Here is a 25,980-nt window from a genome sequence, read left to right on the forward strand (position 1 = left end):
ATCCAGGCTGTTCAGGGACCCAGGACAGTCACGCCCAGTGTGCTTTACTTTTACAAGGGTACAGGTGGGCTTGACGGAGTGTGTGTATGTGTGACAACTGCTGGGTCGTTGCTCCCAGGGAGGCGCGTGGTGCAGTGTGGGATGGGAGGGCTGGGATGGAGGAGGGGCTCACGGCACCACGCACTGTCCCATGAAGCACGCAGAGCGAACTGGGAAAACTGAGAACAGAACAGACTCTGACCTGCAAGAGGGGGAGAACGGGAGGGGCCCCTCTCCATTCCCGGGGATCTTGCACAGAAGCCTGGGGCCCCCACCTCCTCAGAGGGGCTGGAGACTGCAAGACCCAAAGCCCGGCTCAGGGTTCCTGCACGTCTTAGCCCCTCAGGTGGAGGGAGGGCTGCAGCCACCATGCCCTGATCCCTCTGTCACTGTCCCTTCTGGACGCCAGCCTCTCCGGGCGCAGCAGGGAGAGAGGCTGAACTCCGTGATGGCACAGAGTCTTCGTGAGCCCATGAACCTCAAACATCCCGGAGGACGGATGGGAAAATCCCTGGTTGGGGGAGCCTTGGGGCGTCCACCTGAGCAAAGGGAAGATTTGGGATCTGCTGGATTTACAAAAACAGTGATTAAAAAAATTTTTTTAAGTTCAGAAGCATAAAAGCAATAGGGAAATTGCCCCAACCAGTAGGGGAAATGAACCACTCAATAAATACAGCCCGTGAGGGGACAGGCAGACAGGCAGAGAGCCGGTGGCCGGGCTCTAGCGAGGACGGTAGCAGTAGACACCATACTTGTGGCTCTGAGGGTCCGGGAACCCAACGCTTCGAACGCCAGGCTCCGGGGACCCACAGTTAGGACGTGGGTGAACCACAGGGTAGCGGGCACTGCCATCAGCCAGCCAGCCAGCGTCGCAGCGGTCCAGGCCACGGAACTTCCAAGCGGCAAAGAGCTGGCCCACCTTGGCGATCTGGGCGCCGTCCTCCCGGCAGGCCTCCTTTGCCTCTGCGAGTGCCAGCTTCTCAGGATGCTCCAGGTAGTACACCTGCCCTGTGGGGGCGTGGGGTGTGAGCGTGGCTGGGCAGCGGAGGGGACAGCCCGGCCCGCAGCATTGTCAGCCCATCCAGATGGCACCAACTAGACCCCAAAGATCTGTCGGGGTTGCAGGAGCCCAGTCCAGGCCCGAGCGGGTCGCGCGCACTTAGGCACTGTTTGATGAATGAGTAAACGAGCGACTGGCTTAAACAGCTGTGCAGCTTCAGCGTCTGCGGTACTGCAGGCGGAGGGGCCCCACAGCAGGCAAAGGGACCCCAACTCTCCCCCCAGGTGCTCCCTGTCCACCCACACACAGGCCGTGCACGGCCACTGCACTCACCCTTGAGGGCAGCGGCGAAGCAGAACACGTCAAAGCGGTGCCGGCGGCGGTGGCGTGGCCCGTAGCTGCGCACGCCAGGCGCCAGGTCCCCGCCGCCACAGGGCCGGCGGGGCAGCGTGACCGGGTACTGCACGGAGGCGTCCTGCAGCCAGCCGGCGTTACACCAGTCCAGGCCCTCCTCCCAGGCCCGGAACAGCTGCTCAAAGGAGGCCACCACGGCGTCCTGGTCCTCGCAGGCCCGCCGAGCCTCAGGGAAGTTGAGCCGGTAGCGCCCCTCACGGGGCTGGTAGGGAAACACCACCCCTGGGGAGCGAGGGCGGAAAGGCGGCTGGAGACCCCAGTCTGCCGCCTCCACCTCCACAGGGACAGACGCTCCCCCAGCACACACATACACGCGCACAGCTCCTTAGAGCTCAGCTGGCCTGTCCCTCCTGCCCCCTGTCCGAGTCCAAGGCCGAGAGGACGGCACACCTGCCTTCCGGAGCTAGGCTGGCAAATGGCAGCACTCAGCAAACTCCTGTCAGTTTGTTAAGGCGGCGATCTCCAACCTTTCTCGTGACACACAGTAACTAATCACTAAAATTCTGCAGCGCATCAAAAAATACATCGTGTTTTTTGCCGATCTGACAAAAACTAGGTATAATTTTGACTGAGTCACAAAAATAATAATAGTATTACCTACTACCGTTTTTGCTCCAAAGTGCCTTTTCGTGTCTTTTTTTTTTCTTTCTCATTACCACAAGTGACTTTTTAAAAATTCAGGTGCTTCTATGTGTATATAAGGATTTCTGATGCCAAGAATTAACCAATCAGATGCAACCTTATTATGCAACATGACCAATAAGATGCAACTCTATTATATGACCTATGTACGTTTATGGCAAGGCAGGTCATTCACACCAGAGGCTCTTGTTGTGTTCCCTGTTGTCATTTTTTTAATTTGAAAATCTAAGGGAAAAGAGGTCAGTGCCCCTAACTAAATTGTCAGGTATTGCATGTTTTAAAAATTCTTGCAGACCCCCAGCTGGAAATCACTGTGTTAAGGTAATGATTACAGCCAACTAATGTCCCCAACTATAGAGTGTAAATAATCCCTCATTCGCAGGGCTGTTGCAAAGAATCCCAGTACTATAGTCTCAATACGTTCCCCGAACTCCTATGCTTAAATCCTGACCCCCAAGGGGATCGCTGGGCCCTGCGGGAAGTGTTTATGTCATGAAGGTGGAGCCCTCGTGCAGAGACGGGTGTTCTTATCAAAGACCGCAGAGAGCTCCCCAGTTCCTTCTGCCATGTGAGGGCACAGCCAGAAGTCTGCAGCCTGGCAGGGGACCCTCCCTCAACGGTGCTGGATCCTGATCTCAGACCTCCAACCTGCAGAGCTGTGAGAAATAGGGCTGTGCGGCTATGGAAAAGGAAGGCCCAGCCTCAGCAGCATGCCCCAGTCCCCGCCACTCCCTATCACCTCACACCAGGCTGCCTCATCCATCCACCTGGCCTGCCAACTCTGCTCTGTCTCTGATTAGCTGTATGACCAGCTCCCACGTGCCTCTCTTGGAAGCAGGGGTCAAATGCCTGCTCTGCCATTAATGAGCTAGGTGACCTCCAGTACGTTACCTGACCTCTCTGTGCCTCAGTTTCCTCACCTGTAAAATGGGGCTGATAATAACAGTAGCTTCCTCAGAGGGTTGTTTTGAGGATTAAATGTCTGTCTGCCTAAAGCACAAAGGTCTGGCTGCTTTCTCGGGGCCCTTCCCCTCAGCCCCTAGGTCCCAGCGTCACGCAGCGTCACTCACCCCGCAGCTCCAGCTCCACCAGGCCACTCTCGTCCTCCAGCCCGTCGATGACCTCACAGCGGTAGCGCCCACAGTCCTCCGGCCGCAGGTCCCAGATCTCCAGAGACACTTCGCACTCGCCAACCTGCCGCAGGTGCACGCGGCCTCGGTAGTGGCCGAAGGAGCGGAGCCTTCCCCCAGTGGCCACCAGCACATCCTGCTCCGGGGCCCCATTCTCCGACAGCTTCCACCATTTGATGCGCACAGGCCTCGGGGAGCCCAGCGTCGGCTCGTAGTGGTACCGGCAGGGCAGGGTCACGTTGGCCCCTCGGTGGGAAAACAGGGTGTCCTCGGGCGTCTCCACCACCAGTGTCACTCCACTGAAGCGGCCTGGGGGGCAGGAGGGTGCAGACAGGGACCCACTGCTGCTCACCTGTACCCCTGCAAGGCCACCACAGCCTCCTCCCAGCTCCCACCATGCTCGGGGTTGACAGGTGGCAAGAATGGCTGCACCCTTCCCCGTGTGTCCATGCTCTGCCCTGTGACTTTGTAGGCACGTGCATGATCCAGCCCAAATCGCCAACCCATGGAATCATGAGCCTGTCAAGTAAATGCCTGTCATCTTCAGCCACTAAGTTTGCGATGATTCAGTGATTTCCTTGACTCTCATTAAAGTAGTCCTTGGACAAAATAAATTCTGGAGAAAGGGGTGTGTGGGCTAAATTATGGCTCCCCAGAATATCCAGGTCCAAATCCCTGAACGCTGCCTTAGATGGCAAAATGAACTTTGCAGACATGATTAAATTAAGGATCTTGAGAAAAGAAGCGTCTTTAGACTAGATTTTCCAGATGGGCCCTAACTGCAATCACAAGTATCTTTTCTCTTTCATTCTTAAAAAACGTATTAATTTTAGAGGGACAGACAGAGAGAGAAGCATCACAGTTTTCATGAAGCTTAGATGACACAGTGCACGTGGGGACCTTGAAGCATGCTTGATGCACAGTAGCTGCACAAAAATTGCCAACTAAAAATATCGCCTGCCCAAAGCTAGGTAGCTAGGAAGTGGTCAAGTTAAGATTCAATCGCACCTCTGTCTAACCTCAAAGCCGTTCTGCACTGGGGAGCCCAGGGGAGGTCACCTTTTGAAGCTGGATCTTGACAAATTGGCAGGACTTTGGGAAAGTAGAAAAAACAGAAGTGGCTCTAGCTGGTGTGGCTCAGTGGACTGAGCGCCACCCTGCGAACCAAAGGGTCGCTGGTTTGATTCCCAGTCAGAGCACATGCCTGGGTTGCAGGTCAGGTCCCCAGTTGGGATTGTGCAAGAGAGGCAACCACACATTGGTGTTTTTCTCCTTCCCTTTCTCCCTCCCTTCCCCTCTCTCTAAAGCAGAAACCATCTCTTCTGCTTGTCTTAGAAAAGAGGCTGGATCACCATAAGGCTGGCTCCATGCCCAGCCCCCTCGTCCCAGCCTGGAACCTGCATTTCACAGCAGGAGCCGGGGTGGGGGGGTGTCTTGCCTGTCCTTCAGAGTAAAGAGCCACACCCAGGAGGCCACCCACCTTCGCCGTGGCCCGGGTTCCGGCCGTGGGGGCTGTTGGAGTAGTAGAAGCCATTGTAGAAGGGCAGGCTGGAGATGCAGGGCAGCGAGAACACCAGGACCAGGAGCAGCAGGCCCATGGCGCCGTGCCCGGTGGCAGCGCCAGTGTGTCCTGGGCAAGGCTGTGGCCTGGCAAACAGGGAAGAAGAGAAAAACAAGCCAATGAAAGGGGCCCCTCTTGCAGGGGCCGAGACCCCAGGGTTCCAGCACCCACTCAATCCCTCACTCTACAGGTCACCGTGGAGCACCTTCTGCGTGCCGGGCGCCGTTCTCGGGGACTGCGTCTTGTTAGTTGTGTGCGTCTGGGCAGGTTTCCTTGTCTGTGAGATGGAGATGGTAAAACTCACACAGGGCCCTGGCCAGTGTGGCTCAGGGGGTTGAGTGCTGGCCTGCAAGCCCTCGAACTGGTCACCAGTTCCATTCCCAGCCAGAGGCAACTGGATGTTGAGAACTGGGAGAATTTGGGAAGAGGTGTTGCTGTACTGTCTTATCTATTTCGTTCCTGCGCTTTGGATGGTGGAGAGCAAGAGTTTGGATATGAGGGACATCTGTTGTTACACTAAAGAAAAGCATCTCCAGGACTTCCAGGTCAACATCTACCCTAAGGAATTCATACACTGCTACAGCTTGATGATCGTAAATTGTCCCGAGTCTTGTTACAGCCACTCCATCACATATGGGGCTGTGGAAAATGACAAATGGACCAGAAACATGCACTGAGGCACAACAGACTGCTGTCCTCCCGCAGTTCCCTCGGTCGAGGAGAATTTTATTCTCCCCACTTAACCCCCAGGTGAACAGAGGCACAGAGACGTGAAGCAACCATGCCAAGGCTGCACAGCCAGGAGACAGTAGCGGCAGGGCTCCGCAGAGCATTTTGCAGCCAGTCCCTGCAACCATCCGTCGCGGTTACAACCGCTTCCTGCTTATTGATGCGCTTTCATGGACGTCATTGCCCATGACACTCACAGAGTGACGATTATTATTCTCATTGTACAGACGAGAAACCTGAGGTTCAGAAATACTCCGCTGCTTGGCCACCTGGAGTCAGTTCTGGCTCCACTCACTTCCTGTCTGTCATGGGACAAGTCACTGAGCCTCACTTTCCTCGTCTGTAAAATGGGAGTCACAACAATGCAGACCAGGCAATATTTTTGTAAAGATAAAGGCAGGGCATGTCTGCAGAGCTCTTAGACTACTGCCGGGTAGGGCAGGGAAGCACTCAAAAAGATTAGTTTTTATTACGATTGTGAAAGGTTTACAAAGTGAGCTCTCACATTCTCTCACTGACTTGCTCCTCTCTTGTCGGGGTGAGAAAGCAGCCGCCAGAGTCTTCTCTTTATAGCTGGGAAACTGAGGCCAAGGTTTTCTCTTCGGTAAACAGGCGGAGGTGAGAGAAAATTCAGGTCCCCTGATGGCCCGGTCTTCGCTTTTCCCAGCACTACTTGCCTGGGGACCCCTCGACGAAAGGGAATAAGCCGAACCCCGGCTTGGAAGGAAGACGGAGCCCCACCTCCGCGGGAGTCCCCCGGACACCAGCAGAGGGCAGCATTGCCCTACGGGTCTCCCGCAGCCCTCACTGCGGGGAGCACTTTGACTTCTGGTGTCCCCTGTTTAGACAAGGCTAAAGGGCGCCTTTGAAACCTGCGCCCCCCGGGAAGTGGAAGCCGGACGTGCTTCCTACGAGCCTTCCCGGCCCGCTGGCCCGTGCAGGGCGCGGGGCCAGGGAGCCTCCCCATCACCGCCCCTGCGGCAGAGATCAAAGGCACTCCCGCGGGTCAGCGCGGCCGCCGCCGTCCAGACTGGGTCCCGGGCTGGTGACAGAGCCGAGGGAGTCCAAGGCCGCTGCTGTTTCCTTCCGGGCTGCTCACGAGCCCCGAATTTCTCCCAGAGCGACCCATCTTCCCCCCGGGGTTCTTCCCTCCGCCCTTCCTGGCCCTTCGGGTCTCCCTGCTCCCGGGGCAGGAGCCCCAGTGAACTGGGGCCTGAAACGAGGGGCATCCGTTGCGTTTGCCCCGGAACCGCGGGTCCGCCCACCCGCCCGCCCGCGGGGTGTCCCCGGCGTGGCCCCGGACTGAGCACCCGACAGATGCCCCGGGGCAGGGCCCGCGCGGGGCGCGCTGTGCTGGCAGCTGCGGGACCCGGACAGGCCAGGGCGGGGTGGAGGGAGTCGGGCGGCCCCCAGTGCGAAGGGGACTGGACCCAGGCGGTGGTCCCGGAGGCCGAGGGCGGACTGCGCTCCGGCGGTGCCTCCTCGCGGCGCGCACGCGGGGCCCGCGCAGCTCTCACCTCACCGGCGCCCGGAGCGCCCCCGCCCGTGTCCACAGCCAAGGTCCGGCCGGCCCGCCCGCCAGGCCCCCGCCGGGACGCGTGCAGCCCGCAGGAGACCCGAAGGCGGGAGGGGGGAACGCGCCGTGCCCCCGAGGCTCCTCGACGGCCCGAGGACTCGAGCTGAGGGGTGCGGGCTGGCGGGGTCTGAGCGGCCAGAAAGGCGGCGGCTGTGGACAAACCCCGCGCTCCCGCCGGGCCTGCCCCTTAAAGGAACACACGCCCCTTTCCCCTCCAGGGGCCGGGCCAACGGGAGTAGGCGCCACAGCCTCGGGCCGCTCCAGACCGGGCTGGGGACCACCCCACAGTGCGGGGCTGCTTGCTGAGGTGTGAAGGGAGTGTCCCCCATCTGAGGCTGTCACGTCTTGGGAAAGGTGAGTGGGGGGTGGAGTGTTGGGGGGTGGGGGGACGGACGTCCCACTAGGATACTCTAATTTACCCTAAACAGTGGAACTGAGCAAGGGGAGCCCCTCTCGAGCTCCCTGCAGGTAGGATGTGGCTGTCCCACACCTTTCAGGAGAAAGAGGGGTGAGGGTTCTGTATGCCTGCCTTTACCCCCTTGAGATTGGCCATCATGAAAATGCCAGCCGGATTCTTCAGTGCCAGACACGGATGCTCCCCTTTGTAGGTGGAGCTTGGCTGAGTGGCCCTGGGGTGAAGGGGGGTGGGGTCACAGCCAGCCAGGCAGCCACCCCCCAGGACTCGTTTGAACAGGGTGTTTTCTTTCCTGTGCCAGCCAGCAGGGGTCCTGGGCTGGACGGTTTCCTCGGCAGAAAAAGCCTAAAGAGGGCCATGGGGTCCCTGAGCCCAGAGCACCCTCCTAAACACACCGAGACAGCTTGTGCACACACACGTGCATTCCTCTGCTACACACGTGCGGCCAGGAGAACGTCAGAGCAGGGCTGCAGTGACTAGAGGCTGGCCTGCTCCCCAAGTGAAGCCACACTGGGTGGACAAAAGGTAGTCCCTGAAGCTTCTTTGCCAGGAAGAGATGTGTGGCCACTGCGTGCAGGACGCATTGGAAGGGAGATAACAGAAGACAAGTACCAAGCAGGACACTCTTGCAAGCTTCTGACAAAGATGACCAACGTGTCTGAGGTCTCTGACGGGCCTGGCTTTGCGTAAGTGCTATACTCTCCATTAGTCCATCCCAAGAGGCCATGGAGTGGCCCTCTTATTTCTGAAGCGCAGAGATTTAAGTACATTTCAAAGGTCACTCGGAGCCAGGTTGCCCAACTTGAGATGTGGGGCCCCTAATCACTCCCCTATGTTTAAACCAGGACCAGAAGGGACACGAGGCTCCTAGGAGAGGCAGGTCAACAGGCCCTGGTGCTGACAGCCACAGGTGTAGGGAGAAGGGTGGACAGCAGAGAAGGCCGGTTTTGTGACAGTGAAGTGAATTTAATGTGCCAGCCAGGGACAGGGCTGGCCAGCAGGTGGAATCTCAGAGCTGGATCTGGTGACTCGACGGGAATTAAAAAGGGACTTCATGGAGGCCATTTGTTGGTGGAGGAGGGGAGCCTGGTCCAGCCAAGATGAGTGGGAGGTGGGCCTGAAAGGTGGCTTAGGCTACTCCAGTCACCATGGGTCTCTGAGTACTGTCCACCAGCCCCCATGGCCAGTCACCCAATGAGATGGGTCAGCAAAAAACATCCAATGCCATGAATGAGGCACGTGGACAGAGGGGAGCGAAGCTGTTTCCCCTTGTGCAAGTGAGACTCCTGGGTTCCAGTGAGGATGGAGCTAGTTATTGGGGGGTGGGGGGGCAGAGCCATCCCAGAGCAGCGGCTTCTGCCCTTGTCCGCTGGTCCCCAGGAGAGGCCCAAGCAGGGCTGGGGGTAGGGAATGCCCCTTGGAGGGAGCCCTCAGGACAGCGGCCACCCAGAAAGACCAACTCCAAACACAATCTGTGGAGCTCCACAGGGAGCTCTGAAGCAGGAAGGAGTGGGCCGAGGGACCCCATGGAGTGTGAAGCCCACGACTCCAGTGCATTGGGAGACCTCGGCCTGGGCCCCTTATTCTGTCCCTGCCCAGCTGAGAAGCCCTGGCAGGGGCAGCTCTCCGGGAGGAACCACTTCCAGATGAATTCCCCTGGTGAGGCTCCAACAAAGCCACACCCTCCCTCGGGCAGCCACGTGGCCAGATCTGCTGCCCAGAGGCGCCTGTGTGCATCACGGCATGGCTCCCGAAGTTTGTTCCCGAAAAATCTGCCTGTGCCCCAAGGCCTAGAAAACTAGGTCTCAATCGCCCCTTTTCCAGCTCACAGTCTCCCCTCTGCCACCAGCCCCTTCCCCAGGTCACCCAGGCACTGGCGTGCACTGCCCCCCAGTAGCCACATCCTGGTGGCCCCTGCCTGGGGAAGGGCTGGCGGGGGCGGGGCCCCTGGGGCGTTTTTCCCAGTCACGGAGCCAGCATGCCAACGGCCTCCCAGGAACCAGTGTGCTCAGCCGGGGCCCCCGCCCCCGTGGGACCCCCAGCAGCCTCCTGCTTCCTGCAGCTGTTAAGCTCCCTGCAGTCGGGCAGCTGCTGAGGATGCTGGCAGTCGGGGAGGCCTGACGGAGGTGGGGACCAGCGCAAAACACGGGCCATTTCCACGTAAGGATGATGAACCACACAGTGAGCGCTCCAGGGAGTGACATAAATATATTTTGGAAGCTGCCAGTGCACTCAGGATCCCCCCAGTGCCCACCCACATCTCTCCACAGACCCGCCCCACCCCTTCTGCCTGTCTAGGCTGCAGCACAGGGTCAGAGGGGTCTCCAGGGAGATAAGGAGGAGTGTCAGAGGGCCAGGTGGCGGCAGGGAGAGCGCAGCATCATGCCTCCCGGCTGAAAGGCAGGAGACTGTTATCTCCAGCCTGGCGCCTCAGGGCCTTGCTCCAGGGCCAGGGGAACCTGGGGTGTGGGGGGGGGGGCGGGCTACAGAGGACACAGAGGCCAGGATCGGGCATCTGGAGAGCTGCAGGCAACCCACACCCCCGACCTCGCTCTCCCCTGTGCACCCCAGACCTACTCAACTCCCACAGCGCCTAAGAAAATGGCCCAGCACGAGGGCTGGGTGCCAGGGGCAGGTGGGAGGTGGGGCGTGTGGGAGGTGGGGTGTGAGGGGGGCAGAGGGAGGGAGAGGTGACTTTACCCCCCACCATGGCACTACGATCAGGCGGGAAGGAGGTGGAGGCAGCAACAGACCCAGAGAAGGTCAGGAGGACCAGGCAAGGGGCAGGTGCCCCACGGCCGCCCGGCCACTGTAGCCAGACCTGCTAGCAGCCCAGCAGCTCCACGCGCAGGGTGATCCGGTTGTGCCAGGCGACGGGCAGGATGCGCACAAAGCGAGCCAGGAAGGGTGTCTCAAACATGTTCTTCTTCTGGGAATTATTGTCAAGGTTACCTGGGAAGACCTGGCGGCAGAGAGGACGAGTCAGGGGGCCCCCCAGGCCAGCACGCCTCCCCCTTCTGAACCCCAGGCCCAACTCGCAGGGCGCCCCTGGCATGGTGTGGGGTGGGCCCCTGACAAACACTCACCTTGCTGTCTTCGGTGCCCTGGTCCCTGTACTCGGTCCAGTTCATGCCGTCATCACTGTAGGCCACCTTGTAGGCTGCCACATACTGGATGTTGCCAAAGTCTCGGGCCCCCTGCGTGATGATGCCCGTCACTTGTTTGTGGGAGCCCAAGTCAATCTACAGAAAGAAAATAAAACAAAATCAACCGCATTTTTTTTTTGCCTGAACCCTTTCTAGGAAAATGGAAAAAGGCAGACACCCTGAGACAGGAATTGTAGTTTGGGGAAAGCTACTTTACTTGGCAGAGCCTCAGTTTCCTCATCTATAAAATGGGCACAAATACCACCGACTGGCAGACCAGACACAGTGAGGTAACTCCCTGCAATGGAGCTCCGATGTCACAGCCTGGGCCCCGGCCAACTGCTCGGCATGAGCTGCTCCCAGGGCCCCCGCAGTGCCGACCGCAGCCTGGCCTGGGTCCTGAGGAGTCCAAAGGCAGGCAGCTCCTCACGAAACCAGCTCCACAGGCTAATGTGTTCCTTGGGGCCCAGAGACAGACCTTCTGCGCCCAGCCCCTGACCATTCTGGGCAGCCGGGACCCAGGTGGCAAGCTCAACTCACTGCCAACCAGCAGGTGAGCCCCACGAAAATCCCCACCCTGCCAGGACTCAGTTTCCTCATCTGTAACATGAGCCGATGCTCTGGCATCCGGGATTCTCTTGTGTTTCCCAGTTTCAATGACACCCGGGGGCTGTCCCCTGCTGTGTTCTCAGACACCAAGTCAGAGTGCATGTGCTCTGTGCTCCAGCAGAGAGACCCCATGGTGCCTGTCTGGCGTCCCTCCTGCACCCTGCCCCGCTGTCTGTGTATCACCTGTGGCAGCCTGTAGAGGTGGCTCTGCGCACGCACACACACACACACACACACACACACACACACACAAACCCCATTTCTCCAGCTGGGCTGGGGGCCTCGGTCAAAGCAGCGCTCAGCTCCCCCTCTCTCCCCCTTGGAATTACAGACCCAGGAGGAAGGCAGGGCCCATGGCAAGAAGAAAGCAAAAAAACAAAACAAAACAAAACCAAGCAAAGTTTTTCAGAAATTCCCTCTTGGGGAGCAGAAGCCTGGACTGTGAGGTCAAAGAACAGGCAGCCCCGCCCGGTCCTACGCAAGGGGCCTGGCCCACCTGCAGCCACTCGGAGGCGGAGTTCCGCTCAGCAGTCCAGGCGTTGAACTTGCCCTGCTTGTCCAGTCGTGCGTAGAAGGGATACCAGCTGAAGGAATTCAGGCCCCAGGTCTTGTAGATGCTGGAGGCTGTGATCTGCTTGTCGGGGATGGTGCTGTCCTTCAGGCCCAGGGGTTCGGAGCATCCTGCCAACAAGGGGGGCTGTCACTCAGATCTGGGACCCACAGCCTCGCAGGGGCATGAGCACAAGGAGAAGAGGGAGAAAGCTGTGTGGACCTTACCAGCCCTTGGCACCCTCTTGGACAACAACCAGAAGCATCTTCTGCCTTTTAGAGCCAAACCATCGCACTTTCTTTCTCCCTGCCTGCCCCACCCACTGCTCCCTTCAGCTGGCTGCTCTCAGCTGCCACCCCTGCATGACTCAGCTCCTTTGTACCAGGGCAGGCCCAGATCCACCACTCCCCACCCTCCTTCAAGGCCTGACTCATGAGACACCTCCTCCAAGAAGCCTGCCCTGACCACCTCACTTGGGCAAGACTTGTCCCTCCTCTGGACTGACGGCATTTCCTACATCACTCCTACAGTACTGCCGAGTCCTGGGATTATCGTCCAGAACAGGAGTAGCCACCCGCTCATTGATTCAGTGCTTGCTTCAGTCATTCATCTACCACACAGAAACCTGCCTGAAGAGATTAGCAACCCCATTTTACAGATGAGAAAACTGAGGCCAAGAGACAAATACTGTGCCAAATCACACACACACACACACACACACACACACACACACACCTGATCACGCCAGCCCCTGGCATCACCTCCACCATCCACACACCCACCCAGAGCCGTGAAGGCCTGCCTGACGGTGGTCCACTGATGGACAGGCCTTCAGCAGGCAGAAGTCACAGAAGTCAGGACCCCTCCCTACTTCACGCTGGTAATCACCATTCTGCTGCCTGTGTCTGTGACTTTCTTCTTTTTTTTTTTAAACTTAATCCCTTCACTTTTTCACCCACGAGGCAATTATTTAACTACCCACTTAAATGATTAGTCTCAAAAGGCAGTGGCCCTTGGGAGTTGCTACTGTGAAAAATAAAAAAGACTAAGCCCAGCCAAGGACACAGAACTCGGCTCTGGGTGCCACTGGGTGGGACGGGAAATAGGAGAGAACAGGAAGCAGTGCCACAGCAGGGACCACGCACAAAGCGTGGGTCATGGTAAGAGGAGCAAGGCAGGGAGCGATGCAATGCGGGCTCTGCGATCTGCCCTTCAGGCCCGCCCGTGGCCAGCAGGTGGCACTGTGCTGCAGAAAGAGGGCACTGCTCCCTGGATCTCAGGGGGAAGGCTGAGCAGGGCTGAGATCTCTCACCCCCCCACCCTGACCTGCCCCAGTGGTGGGTTTTTCCTGGCTCAGAGGAAATTTGTGCCTTTCTGGTCCCCGTTCCTCTCTCTGGGGCTGCCTCTGGATATGGCAGCAGGCAGCAACAGCTCCAGCCCTATGACCCTAAGACAACGGGAGGTGGGTTGGGGGTGAAGGGCAAAGTACTAGGTGGGTGGGGGTCAGAGGCCGTGGGGTCCATACCACGTTTTAATGCCTTTTCCAGGCCTCACTTTCCTCCGTCATGCATCCACTCATTCATCAAGTATTTGTCCAGGCACTGGGAATAAAAATCTAACCAACTGCCCGCTCTCCTGGAGCCGACACCTGCCAAACAGAACCAACGCTACACGGTCTAGAAGCTCAAGGGACCAGTACGTGAGAATCCTTTGCAAACGTTAGTGGTGTCTCCTTTGTTCTCTCCCCACCCAACGCCAGGGCTGGCAGAGGGAGCACGCCCAGGCCGGACTGTGACGGCCAAGGGGCCCCTCGTGTGCCTCTGCTGTGAGCCCCGGGCAGTGCTGGGGCCTCGCCCTGGGGTGACCGCAGCCCCCCGCACTCACCATTCATCTCGCAGCCAAGGAGCTCAAAGCGCAGGGTGCAGCCGCGGTGGCAGGTGACGGGCAGCAGCCTCACATACTGCACCTCCAGAGGCAAGTCAAACATGTTGGTCTTCAGGCTGTTGTTGTCCAGGTTACCCATGAACACCTAGGAGGAAGGGGCGGTTGCAGGGACGGTCCGTGTGGGCAGACCCCTTCCTGGGGCTGCCGGGCTTCCTCCTCGGGCCTGTGGGGTGGGGAGGGGAGCTCAGCCCTTCCCCTGGCCTCCCTGTAGGCCCTCAACAACCCAGATTTCCCCTTGTCATGCCCTCCTTGGCCATCACGGTGCCTGGGCAGAAACCCGTCTTTCACACAGGACCACCTGTAAATCCATAGAGCAGAGGTCCCCCACCTTTTTGGCACCAAGGACCAGTTTTGTGGAAGACAATTTTTCCACAGACCCGGGGTGGGGGGTGGCTTTGGGATGATTCGAGCGCACCTCCTGCTGTGCGGCGCGGTCCCTAACAGGCCCGGTCCGGCACCGGTCCACGGCCTGGAGCTTGGCGACCCCGGCTCTGGTGTACCTCTATACAAGTTAGGAAGAGGCACTCCTTTCTCATGACACTTTATTATAATACTTTCCCACAACCTCTGAAGTCCACGTTGGGAACGGTGTTCATCTGCTAATGGCATGCGGGGCAGGTACAGCCTGCTGACCGCGTGGGAGCCCGGAAGGCTCGGGCTGCACCCGCCCACCCAGCCCTCCAGCCTCCTGCAGCAGGCCATGCCTTTCTGGGTCTCGCTATTCGCGTTGAAAAAGTGCGGGCATTACTTGTAATCACAAAACACTGAGCTCTCTGGGTTTCCCAATCTCTAGGGACCAAGCTGCACCTGAAGACCCACCTCATGGCCAATCATCCAGGGCACCCCCGCCCCACCGGGGGCCTCAGACAGCACTGAAGCCCTGGCCATGCTGATCGCAGCTCCCCCTTAGGGCCCTCACAGCCTCACCTTGTCCCCCGAGTCCCCTTCTTCCTGGATGAACTGGAACCTTCTCCCGTTGAGGCTGTAGGCCACCTTGAAGGTCTTCACGTACTCGGCACTGCCTGCACGGCTGGCGCCCTGTGTCACCACGCCTGTCACCCGCATCTTCCGCGACAGGTTCACCTGGCCCAGGATGGGCAGGACGGTGCACTTAAAATCTCCATTCCTCATCCCCTCCTTCCCTCCCCCGCCCAGAGAAGGAACAGAGCAGACAGGACAAGGGACAGAAGTGTTCTGGTCCCGTGTCCCCCCCCCCCCCCCCCGCAGGGCTGTGGGCCAGGGCCAATAGCCCTTCCACAGCCTGTGTCTGCTCCCCTTCACACCACCCCGCTGCCCACCACTCACAGACACCGCATCTGAGGGAGCCTGCCGCCTTGCTGCCGGGACTCCCGTTATGAGCCCGCCCCCAAATGCGGGCACACTCATGCTCCCCCGCCCCTCCCGTCACGCCACCCACTGCAGGGCTGCGCTGCCCGCACCTGGATCCAGGGTCTCTTGTCGTAGTTGCTGGCGGTCCAGGCGTTGACGATGCCCGAGAGGTGCAGGCGGGCCAGCTGCGGGGCCCAGCGCTGCAGCGCCATGAAGCCCAGGTGCATGGACGAGGCGGAGACCTGCCAGTCGGCGATGGCTCCGGTCTCCATGCCCAGTGGCGTGGTGCACACTGCAGGGGGGACAGCACTCAGGTGGCCGCCCAAGCGGGTGGCACCCAGAGGACACGAGAACACGACAGTGTGGCCTCTGCCGAGGACCCAGGGCACAGACTGCAAAGGGACAAGGAGGCCCAGAGGACACACCAGGAGAAGGTGGTAAGGAAGAACGCGGCAGGCGGTCACAAGGCAGGACCAGGCCTGTACCCCTCGCACGGCCGTGACTGGCAGCTGGAGCGCCCGCCAGGACCACCGCGCCCAGCCCTGCCCTGGCTTCCCAGGACGGCTCCAGGAGAAGGGCACCTCAGGAAAGCAATAAGCAAAGCAATAAGCAAATCTGGGTGGAGTTTTCTAGAACCCCGTATGGCAGGAGTCTTCTGGGCGGGACGTGGAGGCCACTGTTCTCCCCTGGACCCACTGCCCTTTCCAACTGGGGTCCTGACCCAGCTAAGTGTGAAGCTGTCCCTGACCAGGGCCCACCAGCTTTGCCTTCACCCCAGCAAAGCAGTCAGCGGGTGAGCCCTCCTCCTGGTTCCCAGGCAGAGAACCCGGGGTCTGGTCCCCCACTGCCACTCCCCAGGCTCACATGGGGAAAGTGAGGTGCAAAGCGAGGACAGTGGCTGGGCAGAGATCTGGTGCTGGGTCTAGACTGTCCTCACACCCCATGGGTCTGCACCCCGAGGGGCCCAAACATGCATCCTCTGGGCCCATGGGGTCCCTGTAGGCTCCCAGGCAGCACAGCACATAACAATAAGGGGCTGCAAAGGCCTCTCTGGGGGTTGCCCTGCCTCTTCAGTCACCTCCTGTCTCTGCCCCAGGTGCCACCAGCCAGGAGCAGACCCCAGGCCAGAAGCACAGGAAGCTAGGTGGGCCCTTCCAACTCAGGCACACCCATGGTTACTTCGGCTCCCAGCACAGTAATTAGGGGGCCCACCTGGCCCCACCCAGAGCTGTCTGCCTTGGCAAGCCCCCCACCCCACCCCAGGGCCCAATGTGCATGCCAGTGAGGTGAAGGGCATCACTTGACCTGCTCTTCCCTGGACCCAGCTCCCACCCGGCTGGCCCAGGCCTCCCTCCTCCTCCTCCTGTGAGTCAGCAGTGTCCCCAAATCAGCCTGAGGGGAACCACCTCCCCCCTCTGCCTGCGATGCTCGGTGACAGACCCAACAGCCTGCCCCAGCCGCACCCATCCCTGTGTATAGGTGTGGACCTTTCAGAAGGGTCCTGGTTTGGAGGGAAGGCCTCCAGCTGGACGAGGAGGGAGGACAGTGACAGCCACTGCTGTGGGCAGTGTCAGCGGGCCTCCCTCCCAGGGCCCTTCTGTGGTCAGGGGGTCACCAAGCAGGTCAGGCAGGTCCGTCCCTCCGCACATGGCAGCCTCAGACCATGACAGGGAAGGGACAGCCTGCCAACCCGGGCCACTCCCCCCTGGCTGGCCTCTGCAGTGGGGCCGCAGGTCGAACACGGGTCAGGAGCGATCAGGCCATGGGACGCAAGCCTTATTTACTGACCTCCTGGGTCCCAAAAGATTAAAAATGTGCCAGTTTTCCCCTCTTGGTAGAAAAACCCCAAGACTTAACGCTAACGCTACTTGTCTGGTTCACGGGCCCTCCCGTGACGACGGGGGTCACCATCACGCGCAATCCTCCTCAGGGACATCTCACCTGGCCTGCAGGCCCAGGAGAGAGGGCCAGGGGAAGGCAGCGCGGGAGGAACAACAAAGCCCCAGCTACCCCATGGCCACACCGAGGCTCCGTCCTGCCCTCCACTGCCCAGGAGGCCCCAACATGGGCAGACATGCCCCGGGGGCTGCCCCCTGGAACCAAAGCACGCGCCCCCAGATGCGCACCGTTCTCACAGTGGACGCCTGTGAAGCCTCGAGAGCACTTGCAGCTGTAATGGGTGAAGACGTCCCCGCGCTGTGACTCACGAGTCACCTGGCATTCAGCGTCATTGCGGCAGGGGTTTGGGAAACAGGGACCTGAGAAGGAGGCGGCAGGTGAGAGGCGAGGGTGATCGGGAAGGAGCTAGGGACGGCAGTTGGGCCTAGTCCCAAAGGACCCTTTGCCCAAACACAGTCCACTGCCCGTCTCCCTCCACCCTCCTCTCCCTCCCTCCCCGACTCAGCCTGATGGAGCCTGGGCCAGCCTGGCATCGCGCACAGGTGGGTCAGGCCACAGAAAGGAAGCACCCAGCTTTGCAAGCGGCTCGGGAGTTTCCAGGGCACTGCTGGCTGACAGCGGCCAGTGGCTGGGGACACTGCCCACTTCAAGCAGCCCAGGCTGCCGCTGGGAGCAAGATCTAGGGTGGCAGGTGCAGCCCAGGGCGGGTACCTGTCTCAGTCTCATTGCAGATGAGGCCCGTAAAGCCTTCGGGGCAGAGGCAGAAGAAGGGGAAGTCATCCTGGCCCGCCAAGCAGGTCCCGCCGTTCAGGCACTCGCTGGAGTCACAAAAGTCACCTGCAGGGGCAGCTCTGACTCAGGAACGATTTGCTCACACAGTAAATACTTGGGGCGTGGGGGGCAACTACCACACACGTATGTGTTGGGCCCCCAAGACAGAGAGATCAGGCACAGCCCGGGCCTCACGGAGCCATGGTGAGGGGGACAAGTCCACGGGGTAGGCAGGCACCATGAGCCCTGACAGACGCCTACACGAGGGGTCGCTGGATGTGTGTTTTCTGCCAAGGAGACTGCGGTTTTGCAGAGGAGGGGACATGCGAGCCGGTCTATCGGCCAGAGTGGGAGCGTGCTGAGCAGGGGAATGAGGAAAGAACGTTCTAAAGAAAAGCAGAAGCGCAGAGAGTGTGGTGTGCTGGGAGAAAGTCAGACATAGCTGGGGTCCAGACCGGGGGGAGGGGGAAGACAGTAAGAATGACAAGTTTAGACTTCTCAACGGGCCGACCAGGGGCTCGTCACGTCACCTTCTTCCATCCTGCCCACCATGGTCCACTGGGAAAAAACAGACCAGGTTCTCACGCAGGAGGCAGGAATGCGAAACCTGGTTCCGATTCTGAGAAGGAAACTGTCGTCTTTGGAGATGGGGTGGGGAGGCGTTTTGTGGCGACACAAAGATCCCTCTGGCCGATGGGTGGAAGCGTCACAGCAGCAGAGAGGCAGAAGGCCAGGGGAGTGTCAGGAGGCCGCGCCAGGCCTCCTGGGAAGAGGAAGCCAGGAGACCAGGAGGAGGATGGAGGGGTCAGGACCGGCAGGTGTGAAAGACACTGGACAAGGACTCTGGAGGCGGGAGGACAGCTGGAGGACCTCACAGCGTCAGGGTCGGGGGGGCTTGCCTGCAGGCCTGCCGTGCACTTTGCTGCACCCCTTGGCTCTGGTGAACAGGGCGAGCCAAGCACAGGAGGGTCTGCTGACCTTAGCACACCAGGGGGCTGCCCCAGGCCACACACCCGTTTGGGGTAAGACATGAGAAATCTCTTTTCCTCCCAGTAGTTTCTCCAGGCCAGGCTGGAGGGCCCTCCAGAGACCCCAACGCCCCGGAGAGCCGCATCTGGGCTCCATCCAGGGAAGGGAATACGTTACTGAGTGATGGAGCCCTCAGAGTTCCACCAGCACGGGCCTCAGGAGCTTAGGCAGCTCCCGAAGAGCTGTTAGTCACCGGCTTTAAATAGTAGGTTAATCCCCTCCCTGACCTGGCTGATGGTGGCTCGGGCCACAGACAGAGTTTTGGGAATGACCAGAGTCCTGGGCTCCTATCCCAACAAGGTCCAAAGGCTCCTCCTCTGCCCTCCTGAAAGTGCCCTATCCCAAACTGCCGGAGGCAAAGCGGCCCAGTGGGAAAAAGGGAAAGGGAAAGGGAAAGGTGTCCCCTACCTACCTGGTGGACCTTAAGTCTGACTCACCTGAGCACAGCAGCCTGGGTGCTCCCCTTTCCTGGGGAAGCCCAACCACCCCCTTACTAAACCACATTTGGGTTGCCAGGGTCCTACCCTTTTGGCGGATTTCCCCAGGGACGTTTTGTCAGGGCTCGGGCTGTGGGGGCTGCGAGGAACGGAACGGGACAAGACCCAGCCGTCTCCCCCGAGTGTATGGGGTCCTGGAGTGCCCTCAGAGGCTTCCCCCCCAGGCCCTGGGTCATGCTGTCGGGGATGGCCAAGCCGGGCCTCGGCTGCGACCCTCCCCCCCTCTCCCTCACTTCAGTTAGCCCTGATTCTATGAGAAAATGATGCAGGGGTGCCTGAAGAGTCCTTACCACCCACCCGCCCCCTTTACCCAGCCCTGGAGGGGCCCCGCGGCCCCATGGTAAAGGGGTGGGGCACCCCCCCACGCCTGCTGGAGGCCCAGCTGGTGGTGGGAGGCCTGCTGGGCAGGGAGGAGGCCCAAGGAAGATACAACGCAGGCCAAGGCCGCGCGAGGAGGAAGGAGCCGGGAGCGCAGCTGGCCGCAGCAGGAGGCAGCCCTTTTCCAAGCCCGTCCCCAGGCTCGGTAACTCCCTCCTGGGCCCCCCAGAGCCCTTCCATCCCTCCCACTTTCCAGCCGTCCCTCCTCTTGGCCACTGGACACCAACTGCCAGGGGCGCGGGCGGGAATCGGAGCAGCGACCAGGGCTGGGGAGGGACTTCCTAGGGAAAGTTGTCTGCAGAGCGCTTAGCGGTACGAGTCCGAGAAACTTACGGCGGGAAGACGCACGGGAGCCGGTCGCAGCTCAGTGGCCTCATTTCACAGACGGGAAAAGAGAGCCCCGACACAGCGGATTCCTTTGTTATGTGTGAGCCACCTCCTTGGGGACGCCCCGGCTGTCACCCCGTGTCCCGCGCCACCACCCAATGCTCTAGCCTCTCTAACCGGCCAAAGCCACGGGGCGCAGAGCCCGCGGGAGACCCAGCGCATTGCGGCCGCCGGCCGGGGCGCAGCCCGGGATGTGGCCCCTCTGCGCGCCGGTCGGGCCGAGGCTCCCGCCCGTGTTTGTCAACAGTGGCCGTGGAGGGCCGGCGCCGCGCGGAACTTCCCAGCGGAGAGGAGGGGCGAGGGCGCGGAGGGCGGCGCGAGCACTCACCGGAGGCGGCGAAGAGGCCGGAGGCGCAGAGCAGCGCCCCGCAGAGCGCCGCCAGCAGGCGGGGGCCGGGCATGCTGGGGACTGGCCGGGGCACGAGGCGCGGGGCTGGGGTCTGCCGTGCACACCGCCGCGGGGATCTCGCTCCGGCTCCTGGGCAGGAATAAATCGGGCAGCGCTGCGCCTCCCACTGGCCCACGGGCCCCGCCCAGGCTGCCGGAGGCGGGCCCGGGGTGGGGCTCCGCGCCAGCATGAAGGGGGGCTCCCAGGGGTCCGAGCCTCCTACCTCCCGCCTGGCCGCGCCCGGCATGCCGGTCGGGGCCGGTGACCAAGCCCCATAGCTCTAAACAGCCGGACAGGGAAGGGTTCAGATGGAGCTGTTCGGTTTTTAGTTGTTTTTTCTTCTTAGACTTAAAGAGCAAAGCCTTATTCATAATAATAAGGAAAATTACAAGTACAAGGAGCAATGAGTGCCGTGGCTCACTTATCAGATTGGCACGCGGCGAAGCATGAGCGCACTTCGTTGCGCCAGGATGTGGGGAACAGGCCCCGGCACGCGGGGTTGCCGGGAGGGTAATTAGCTCAGCTTCTCCAGGGAGCTGCTCGGTAACACCTGTCCAAGTGACAGGGGCTGAGACCACGGGACCAACAATGGCACTTGCAGGAATTCATTCTACAGAAACTCACATGTCAGATAGCATGCACACAGAGGGCATAGCACAGCACAGCGGCACCCTTTGAAACGGGGGGCGGGTGGGGGGGTGAAAGGTAAAGACACGTTTTAGAGGTGGGCCCAAGATCTGCAGGTAGAGGAACCAAGGAGGACAGCCGGGATCTGGCCTGAGCAACTAAGGGAGTGGTGGCAACTTACTGAGTGAAACAAATTGCCTCGCACTTATCTCTCTCCCCCACCGGGGGCGCTCCTGGTCTCCAGAGCAGGGCACAGTGCCCAGCACAAAGGAAGCGCCCTGCAATGTGTGGCATGAAGGAAATGACTGTCCCCGCTGGGCAGAACCAGAGCCAGGTGGGGACATGAGAAGAAAGCAGCTGCGTACACGGGAAGGAAGTGCAGGGATATATGCCATGGGGGGTGGGCAGGAATGGGGGGGTGGGCAGGAATGGGGGGGTGCGAGAATAGGCTTCCTGTGACTGGAGGGCTTTAAGCCAAGGACAAGTGTCAGGAGGAGTCTGCAGGAGAGGGCCGGTGAGGAAAGGCGACCTCGAAGGCCAGCGCTATCTCTAAGAGGCTGGTTTTCAATGATCAGGCAATGCTGTCCAACTCCATCAACGGGGAGAGGAGAAGCGGGTGTCCGGGCCAGCGCCCGCTCCCCTGCCTTCCAGCCCTCATGAACAGAGGCATCGCAGGAGCTTGCGCAGAACAGCCCGGTGGCCCCACACGCACACCCTCCACATGCACCCCCCTTCCCAAAGCCACGGCCCGGAGCCCTGAGCACACATAATGATCTGTGAGCAAACATCCCTGCCCCAGGACCAAACAACCCGCTTTTGTTTACAAGCCAAAGGCCAAGGGCCAGGGGCCAGTGCTGCGGAAGAAATGTGCTTTTAGTTTAAAAATGCAGAAGTGTTTTCTCACGGAAACCAGAAAGGTGGGTCAAATTCTGAGGTTCCTTTATGTGGTTTTTCTCACTTCGGTTGGGGCTTCAATTAACTACTGTCCTCCCTGATTTCTCTGGCAACTCCCCCCACCCTGACTAATTTTCCCTTCTCTGACGCCTAAAGCCAGACACTCGGAACCAGCCAGCGGTCTGCTACCCACGCGGAGTGGTGGCCTGATGCAAGTCTTCTCACCCGGTTTGCCTCTCCTACAAGCTACGAGCTTGGGCTGTACAGGGAGGTTCAGGGCCGACGCCGGGATTCAAGCCCCAGCTTCACATCTTACCTGCCTGATAACCTCTACCAAGCTGCTAGTGAGGCCCCGTTATTTTCTTCACTCAGAGTTGGTCTTTCTTCCTTCCCGCGAGGTTAAGGGCATCAAGGTGGGTTGCTTCACTGGCCCAGGATGGTTCTAGAAGCCTGCCTCTGCCGTGGAAAAGAAACACGCCAACACCTGCATTGGGTACTGGGTCTGCAGAGTAGAAAGCAAGTGAAAGAAATGCCTCAGAAAGATCTATTTTTATAGGGCTCTGCTCGGAGCCTTTCTAGCTGGGCCAGCTGGACATCTGGACAACCCATCTCATGCCCGAGTCCAGAGCAAGGCCACTTCCGGGAGAACATCAAGTCCTTTCTTGGAAACTGAATACAGGAAGGCCGGGAGCAGAACCCCAGGCTGGGCAGGGTTGAGAGGGGCCAGCAGAACACAGGTCAGGAGAGGCTGTCACTGGCTCACCCCACCATCCCCGCCGCCGCCACCGCCACCACCACCAGCAACAGACTCTCCAGTTCCTCCCCCTTCTCATCCCCCAGCTGGACGCGAGACAGGCTAGTAACAAGTTAGGAAAACCCCCTGGCAAGTCAAATGGGGAAACTGAGACAGAGGGTGGAACAAAGCGGACGAGCAACTTACAGTCAGACACTAAATCACCAGGTCTTACCTTCCCCAGCCAGAGACGCTTAGGAGCAAATGGTTTACACATTCCAGCCCGCACCAGGGCAGGCTGGCCTCAGTCCCATCCCTCATCCGTGACATTCTCTAAGGTGACACTGACCAGAGAATGACCCTGACCCCTCTAGATGCTCATTTTGATGAATCAGCTTATTGAAGGACACACCTGGAAAGCTGATGACTATTCCATTGAGACCTCCCGAGACCTCCCCTAAAATTCCACCTTTAAAAATAAGAAAAAGAAAAAGAAAAAAAGACCCTCAAGATGTCCCAGGAGCATGGCTGTGCCCCTCCTTTCCTCGGGCATATACTTTTGCTCCCCTTCTAAACTTTAAGGGTCCCCACAAAACATGCAACTGGGGAGCAGATGGCAGCAGCAGGTTGTCCCAGGCTGACCCTGAACCTGGCTCCAGGAGCCCCTTTCCTCTGACTTTTCAGTGAGCCCTACGCAGCCCCTCCTTGGCTCACTCATCACTGTGGCTTTTACTTCTCAGCAAGGCCACGCAGCCCCACATGGCTCCCTTCTTTTCTATAATGCTCCTACGGGACCAAGGGAGTCCAGCCCCGGCTCTCCTGTGGCTTCTGCTACCCGAGGCCCTTCCTTTGTTTCACGGTCCCCAGCTTTCAGAAATGTCCTCTCAAAATCACCTGGACTCGTATTGTGAAATCTCTCCTGCACCAAGTCAAGAACGCACACACCACAGGCTGGCCCAAGGCAGAGCCGCTCTGGCCCAGTCCCTTTCTGGTGACAGGAGAAAGCCTCTCCAAGGGTCTGGAAGCCTTTCCCCCACAAAGATCCCCCAACCAGTTTGGGAGCTGGTTGTCGTCTTTCTCTTACTCACTGGCCCCTTTCCAAGCCAGCAGCCTAAGGGGAACTTGTCAGACAGTCACATTCCCACTTCTTTCAAGCAAAAGTCACCCTCTCGGTGAACTGAGTTGCAAGACTTAAAATTTCTGACGTCTTGCTCCAAACCTGCTTCTCTGTAGCTGTGGCCTTGAAGCCTCTTAAAGCTCGACTCCCGAGTCCTAGCAGATGTCAGATGAACTTCTGCAGAGTTGTCGGTAACAGGCTGGTTGGCCCAGCCCTTGCCAGATTCCCAATGTGCCGCTGAGCCCAGAGGGAGCCCAGTCTGGCTAGGTGGGGCGACCTCCTCAGCTGAGAGGGGAGCATGGCCTTCACCTCCTGCCCCAGTCCCTGTGCCTTAGGCTGTGCCCACCAGAAACCCTCCCTACGGTGTCTACTCATTCACTCATTCATTCATTCAAAAATATTCACTGAGCAACTGCCAGACTGTGTGGTGTGAGGACCCACTCAGAACCCCAGAGTTGGTATAAAGAACACTTTAAGCCGAAGACATTTGGGATTCAACAGGTACAGAAAGAAGCCTTCCCTGTCTGACTAAAAACGGAAACTTCTGGGTGGAGCAGGTTGGGTGGAGGTGGGCACAGGAGGGAGAAAATGGGGACACCCGTAATAATGTCTAAAATAAAATAAAGTAAAATAAAAAAACCCAGAAAATTTCTGAGAACTGAGGAGTGCCATCAATTCTCCTTGGGGTGGGTCTGCTCCCAGGAAAGACACCAGGAGTAAACCTACTATAAATCCCTTCTCTGGAGCAGTTTTATGGCCCTGACGGAGACAGGCAGGAAGACCACGCTGGAGGCGCAAACATGATCACATTCTCATGTCCCGTTTGTCCTCCTAAAGAAACATATCGTTCTTCCCACAGAAGTTTTTTATTCCCCTTCTCTTTCTCCTACCAAGTTAGGAGATATATAGGCCCCTGATTCTAAGCCCTACTTTGAGTTACTCATCATTGAGCAATCCTGCGTGTACATAGTCTTTTGTGAATCTGTCTTTTGTAAATTTAATTTGCAGGCCCTCAGACACAGAACCTAAGAGTAGCGAGAAGGGTCTCCCCCAACCCCAACGACAGCTTGTACTGATCCTTATTCTCCCCTCCAGTTCTCAGCAAGGCCTGCAGCCCCCGATCCCTTCACCCAGCGCCCCCAACCTCGGCCCTTGGGGGTGTCTTAGCTCCTGGCCTTGCTCCCCAGCCGGCCCCCATTCTTACTCTCCAAGAGCCCACTAAGGGCGGCAGTGGACTTTCCTGGCCCATGGGCCTTTGGCCAGAACCCACTGCTTCCCCGGCACATCCACAGGCCAAAGATACTTGTCTTCTTAGAATTTAGATTCTAGAGTCTGTCTTTCTAGAATCTAGAATGCCGATTCATGCCCTGGGGGCCTCTGCCCGGGAGTTTTGGCACACCAAGTCCAGACCCTTTCCGTCTCACTGGCGGGGTGACTTGCAGAAAGGCCTCTCTCTGCATCTCTCCAATGACCCAGCTCAGCATGGCTGAAGCAGACACCCCCACATTTCCAAAAGGCCGGCGTTCATTCTCAGATAGTTTCCCCGAAATCCTTAAGGGCAGGGTGCTGTAACTGGCCAGGCTGCCTCTCAGATGCTGAGTTAGTGGTTCACACCACACCCCTCCCCTAGCCCCAAAGGCCTGCCAGGAACAGAAAGGGTCCCTAGGATCCCAGATTCTGAAAGGCTGCTCTCCCCACAGCACAAAGAACCCGCTGAAGCTTTGAAATTACCACTTGTAAAGGGCAGTCACTTAGGGAGGGTGGCCTCCCTCTTCACCCCCCCTCTGTCCCCCCCTTCCTCGGCCAGGCCAGGCCACTCTCCGGGATGGGGTGGGGGGCATTCTTCCCGCGATCTCTGTGTTTGGAAATGTAAAGTTGAGATGCATGAATGTGTGAGACACCCATTCAGCTGGAATTAAAACTCCTCTGGGAGCAAGTGGATCCGTACAGATAGAAAATCCTCAGCTCTACAGAGGCCACCCAGGCGTGAAAATGGGGCACTCCCTTGGGGGCAGGCGCGGGGAGAAGGCAGACCTCTGTGTTTGCAGCTGAGGACGCTGCGAAGGGGCCCTCCCTCATCTCTGCCCAGCCCCCTCCATACCTGAAAGACAAAGGGCAGAGGGAACTGTCAACCTAAGAAACGTACCAAACCTGTAAGAATTCGTATGAGTTTATT

At 59.1% G+C, this 25,980-nt stretch overlaps 2 protein-coding genes across 4 annotated transcripts; both read right to left on the reverse strand.

The window, feature by feature from the left end:
* Nucleotides 1-84: 84 nt before the first annotated feature.
* HAPLN3 (hyaluronan and proteoglycan link protein 3) lies at nucleotides 85-5,057 on the reverse strand. Of its 3 annotated transcripts, none has more exons than XM_090263621.1 (5): nucleotides 4,706-4,868; nucleotides 3,166-3,534; nucleotides 1,373-1,675; nucleotides 959-1,047; nucleotides 85-578 (listed from the first exon to the last, which is right to left on the reverse strand). In XM_090263621.1, the coding sequence occupies exons 1-5, from the start codon at nucleotides 4,821-4,823 to the stop codon at nucleotides 519-521; spliced, it is 939 nt and encodes a 312-aa protein (XP_090119747.1). In that variant the 5' UTR covers nucleotides 4,824-4,868; the 3' UTR covers nucleotides 85-518. The 3 variants fall into 3 exon arrangements, with proteins under 3 accessions (XP_090119747.1, XP_090119748.1, XP_090119746.1); XM_090263622.1 differs by adding an exon at nucleotides 4,992-5,057 and having other exon boundaries at nucleotides 511-1,047; nucleotides 4,706-4,872; XM_090263620.1 differs by having other exon boundaries at nucleotides 511-1,047.
* Nucleotides 5,058-9,695: 4,638 nt separating this feature from the next.
* Nucleotides 9,696-22,510, reverse strand: MFGE8 (milk fat globule EGF and factor V/VIII domain containing). The gene is made up of 10 exons (XM_090263692.1): nucleotides 22,271-22,510; nucleotides 20,374-20,523; nucleotides 17,695-17,820; nucleotides 17,211-17,342; nucleotides 15,195-15,376; nucleotides 14,683-14,838; nucleotides 13,696-13,840; nucleotides 11,758-11,942; nucleotides 10,593-10,748; nucleotides 9,696-10,468 (listed from the first exon to the last, which is right to left on the reverse strand). Exons 2-10 carry the CDS (start codon nucleotides 20,444-20,446, stop codon nucleotides 10,331-10,333), a joined length of 1,293 nt encoding a protein of 430 aa, XP_090119818.1. The 5' UTR covers nucleotides 20,447-20,523; nucleotides 22,271-22,510; the 3' UTR covers nucleotides 9,696-10,330.
* Nucleotides 22,511-25,980: the final 3,470 nt, after the last annotated feature.

Source organism: Furipterus horrens, unplaced genomic scaffold (genome assembly GCF_987537825.1).
Source record: "Furipterus horrens unplaced genomic scaffold, mFurHor1.1.pri manual_scaffold_16, whole genome shotgun sequence".
Classification (NCBI taxonomy): Eukaryota; Metazoa; Chordata; class Mammalia; order Chiroptera; family Furipteridae; genus Furipterus; species Furipterus horrens.

Excerpts from the sequence above, each read along its gene's own strand:
- MFGE8 (XM_090263692.1), bottom strand. The coding sequence starts at position 20,446 with ATGCCCGGCCCCCGCCTGCTGGCGGCGCTCTGCGGGGCGCTGCTCTGC. Across the intron at positions 14,839-15,194 it reads ACAAGAGACCCTGGATCCAG|GTGAACCTGTCGCGGAAGAT; the intron begins GTGCGGGCAGCG and ends ATCCTGGGCCAG. Across the intron at positions 10,749-11,757 it reads CCGCCTCCGAGTGGCTGCAG|ATTGACTTGGGCTCCCACAA; the intron begins GTGGGCCAGGCC and ends TTCTTTCTGTAG.
- HAPLN3 (XM_090263622.1), bottom strand. The coding sequence starts at position 4,823 with ATGGGCCTGCTGCTCCTGGTCCTGGTGTTCTCGCTGCCCTGCATCTCC. Across the intron at positions 3,535-4,705 it reads GAACCCGGGCCACGGCGAAG|GCCGCTTCAGTGGAGTGACA; the intron begins GTGGGTGGCCTC and ends CCTGCCCCCCAG. Across the intron at positions 1,048-1,372 it reads CTTCGCCGCTGCCCTCAAGG|GGCAGGTGTACTACCTGGAG; the intron begins GTGAGTGCAGTG and ends ACGCCCCCACAG.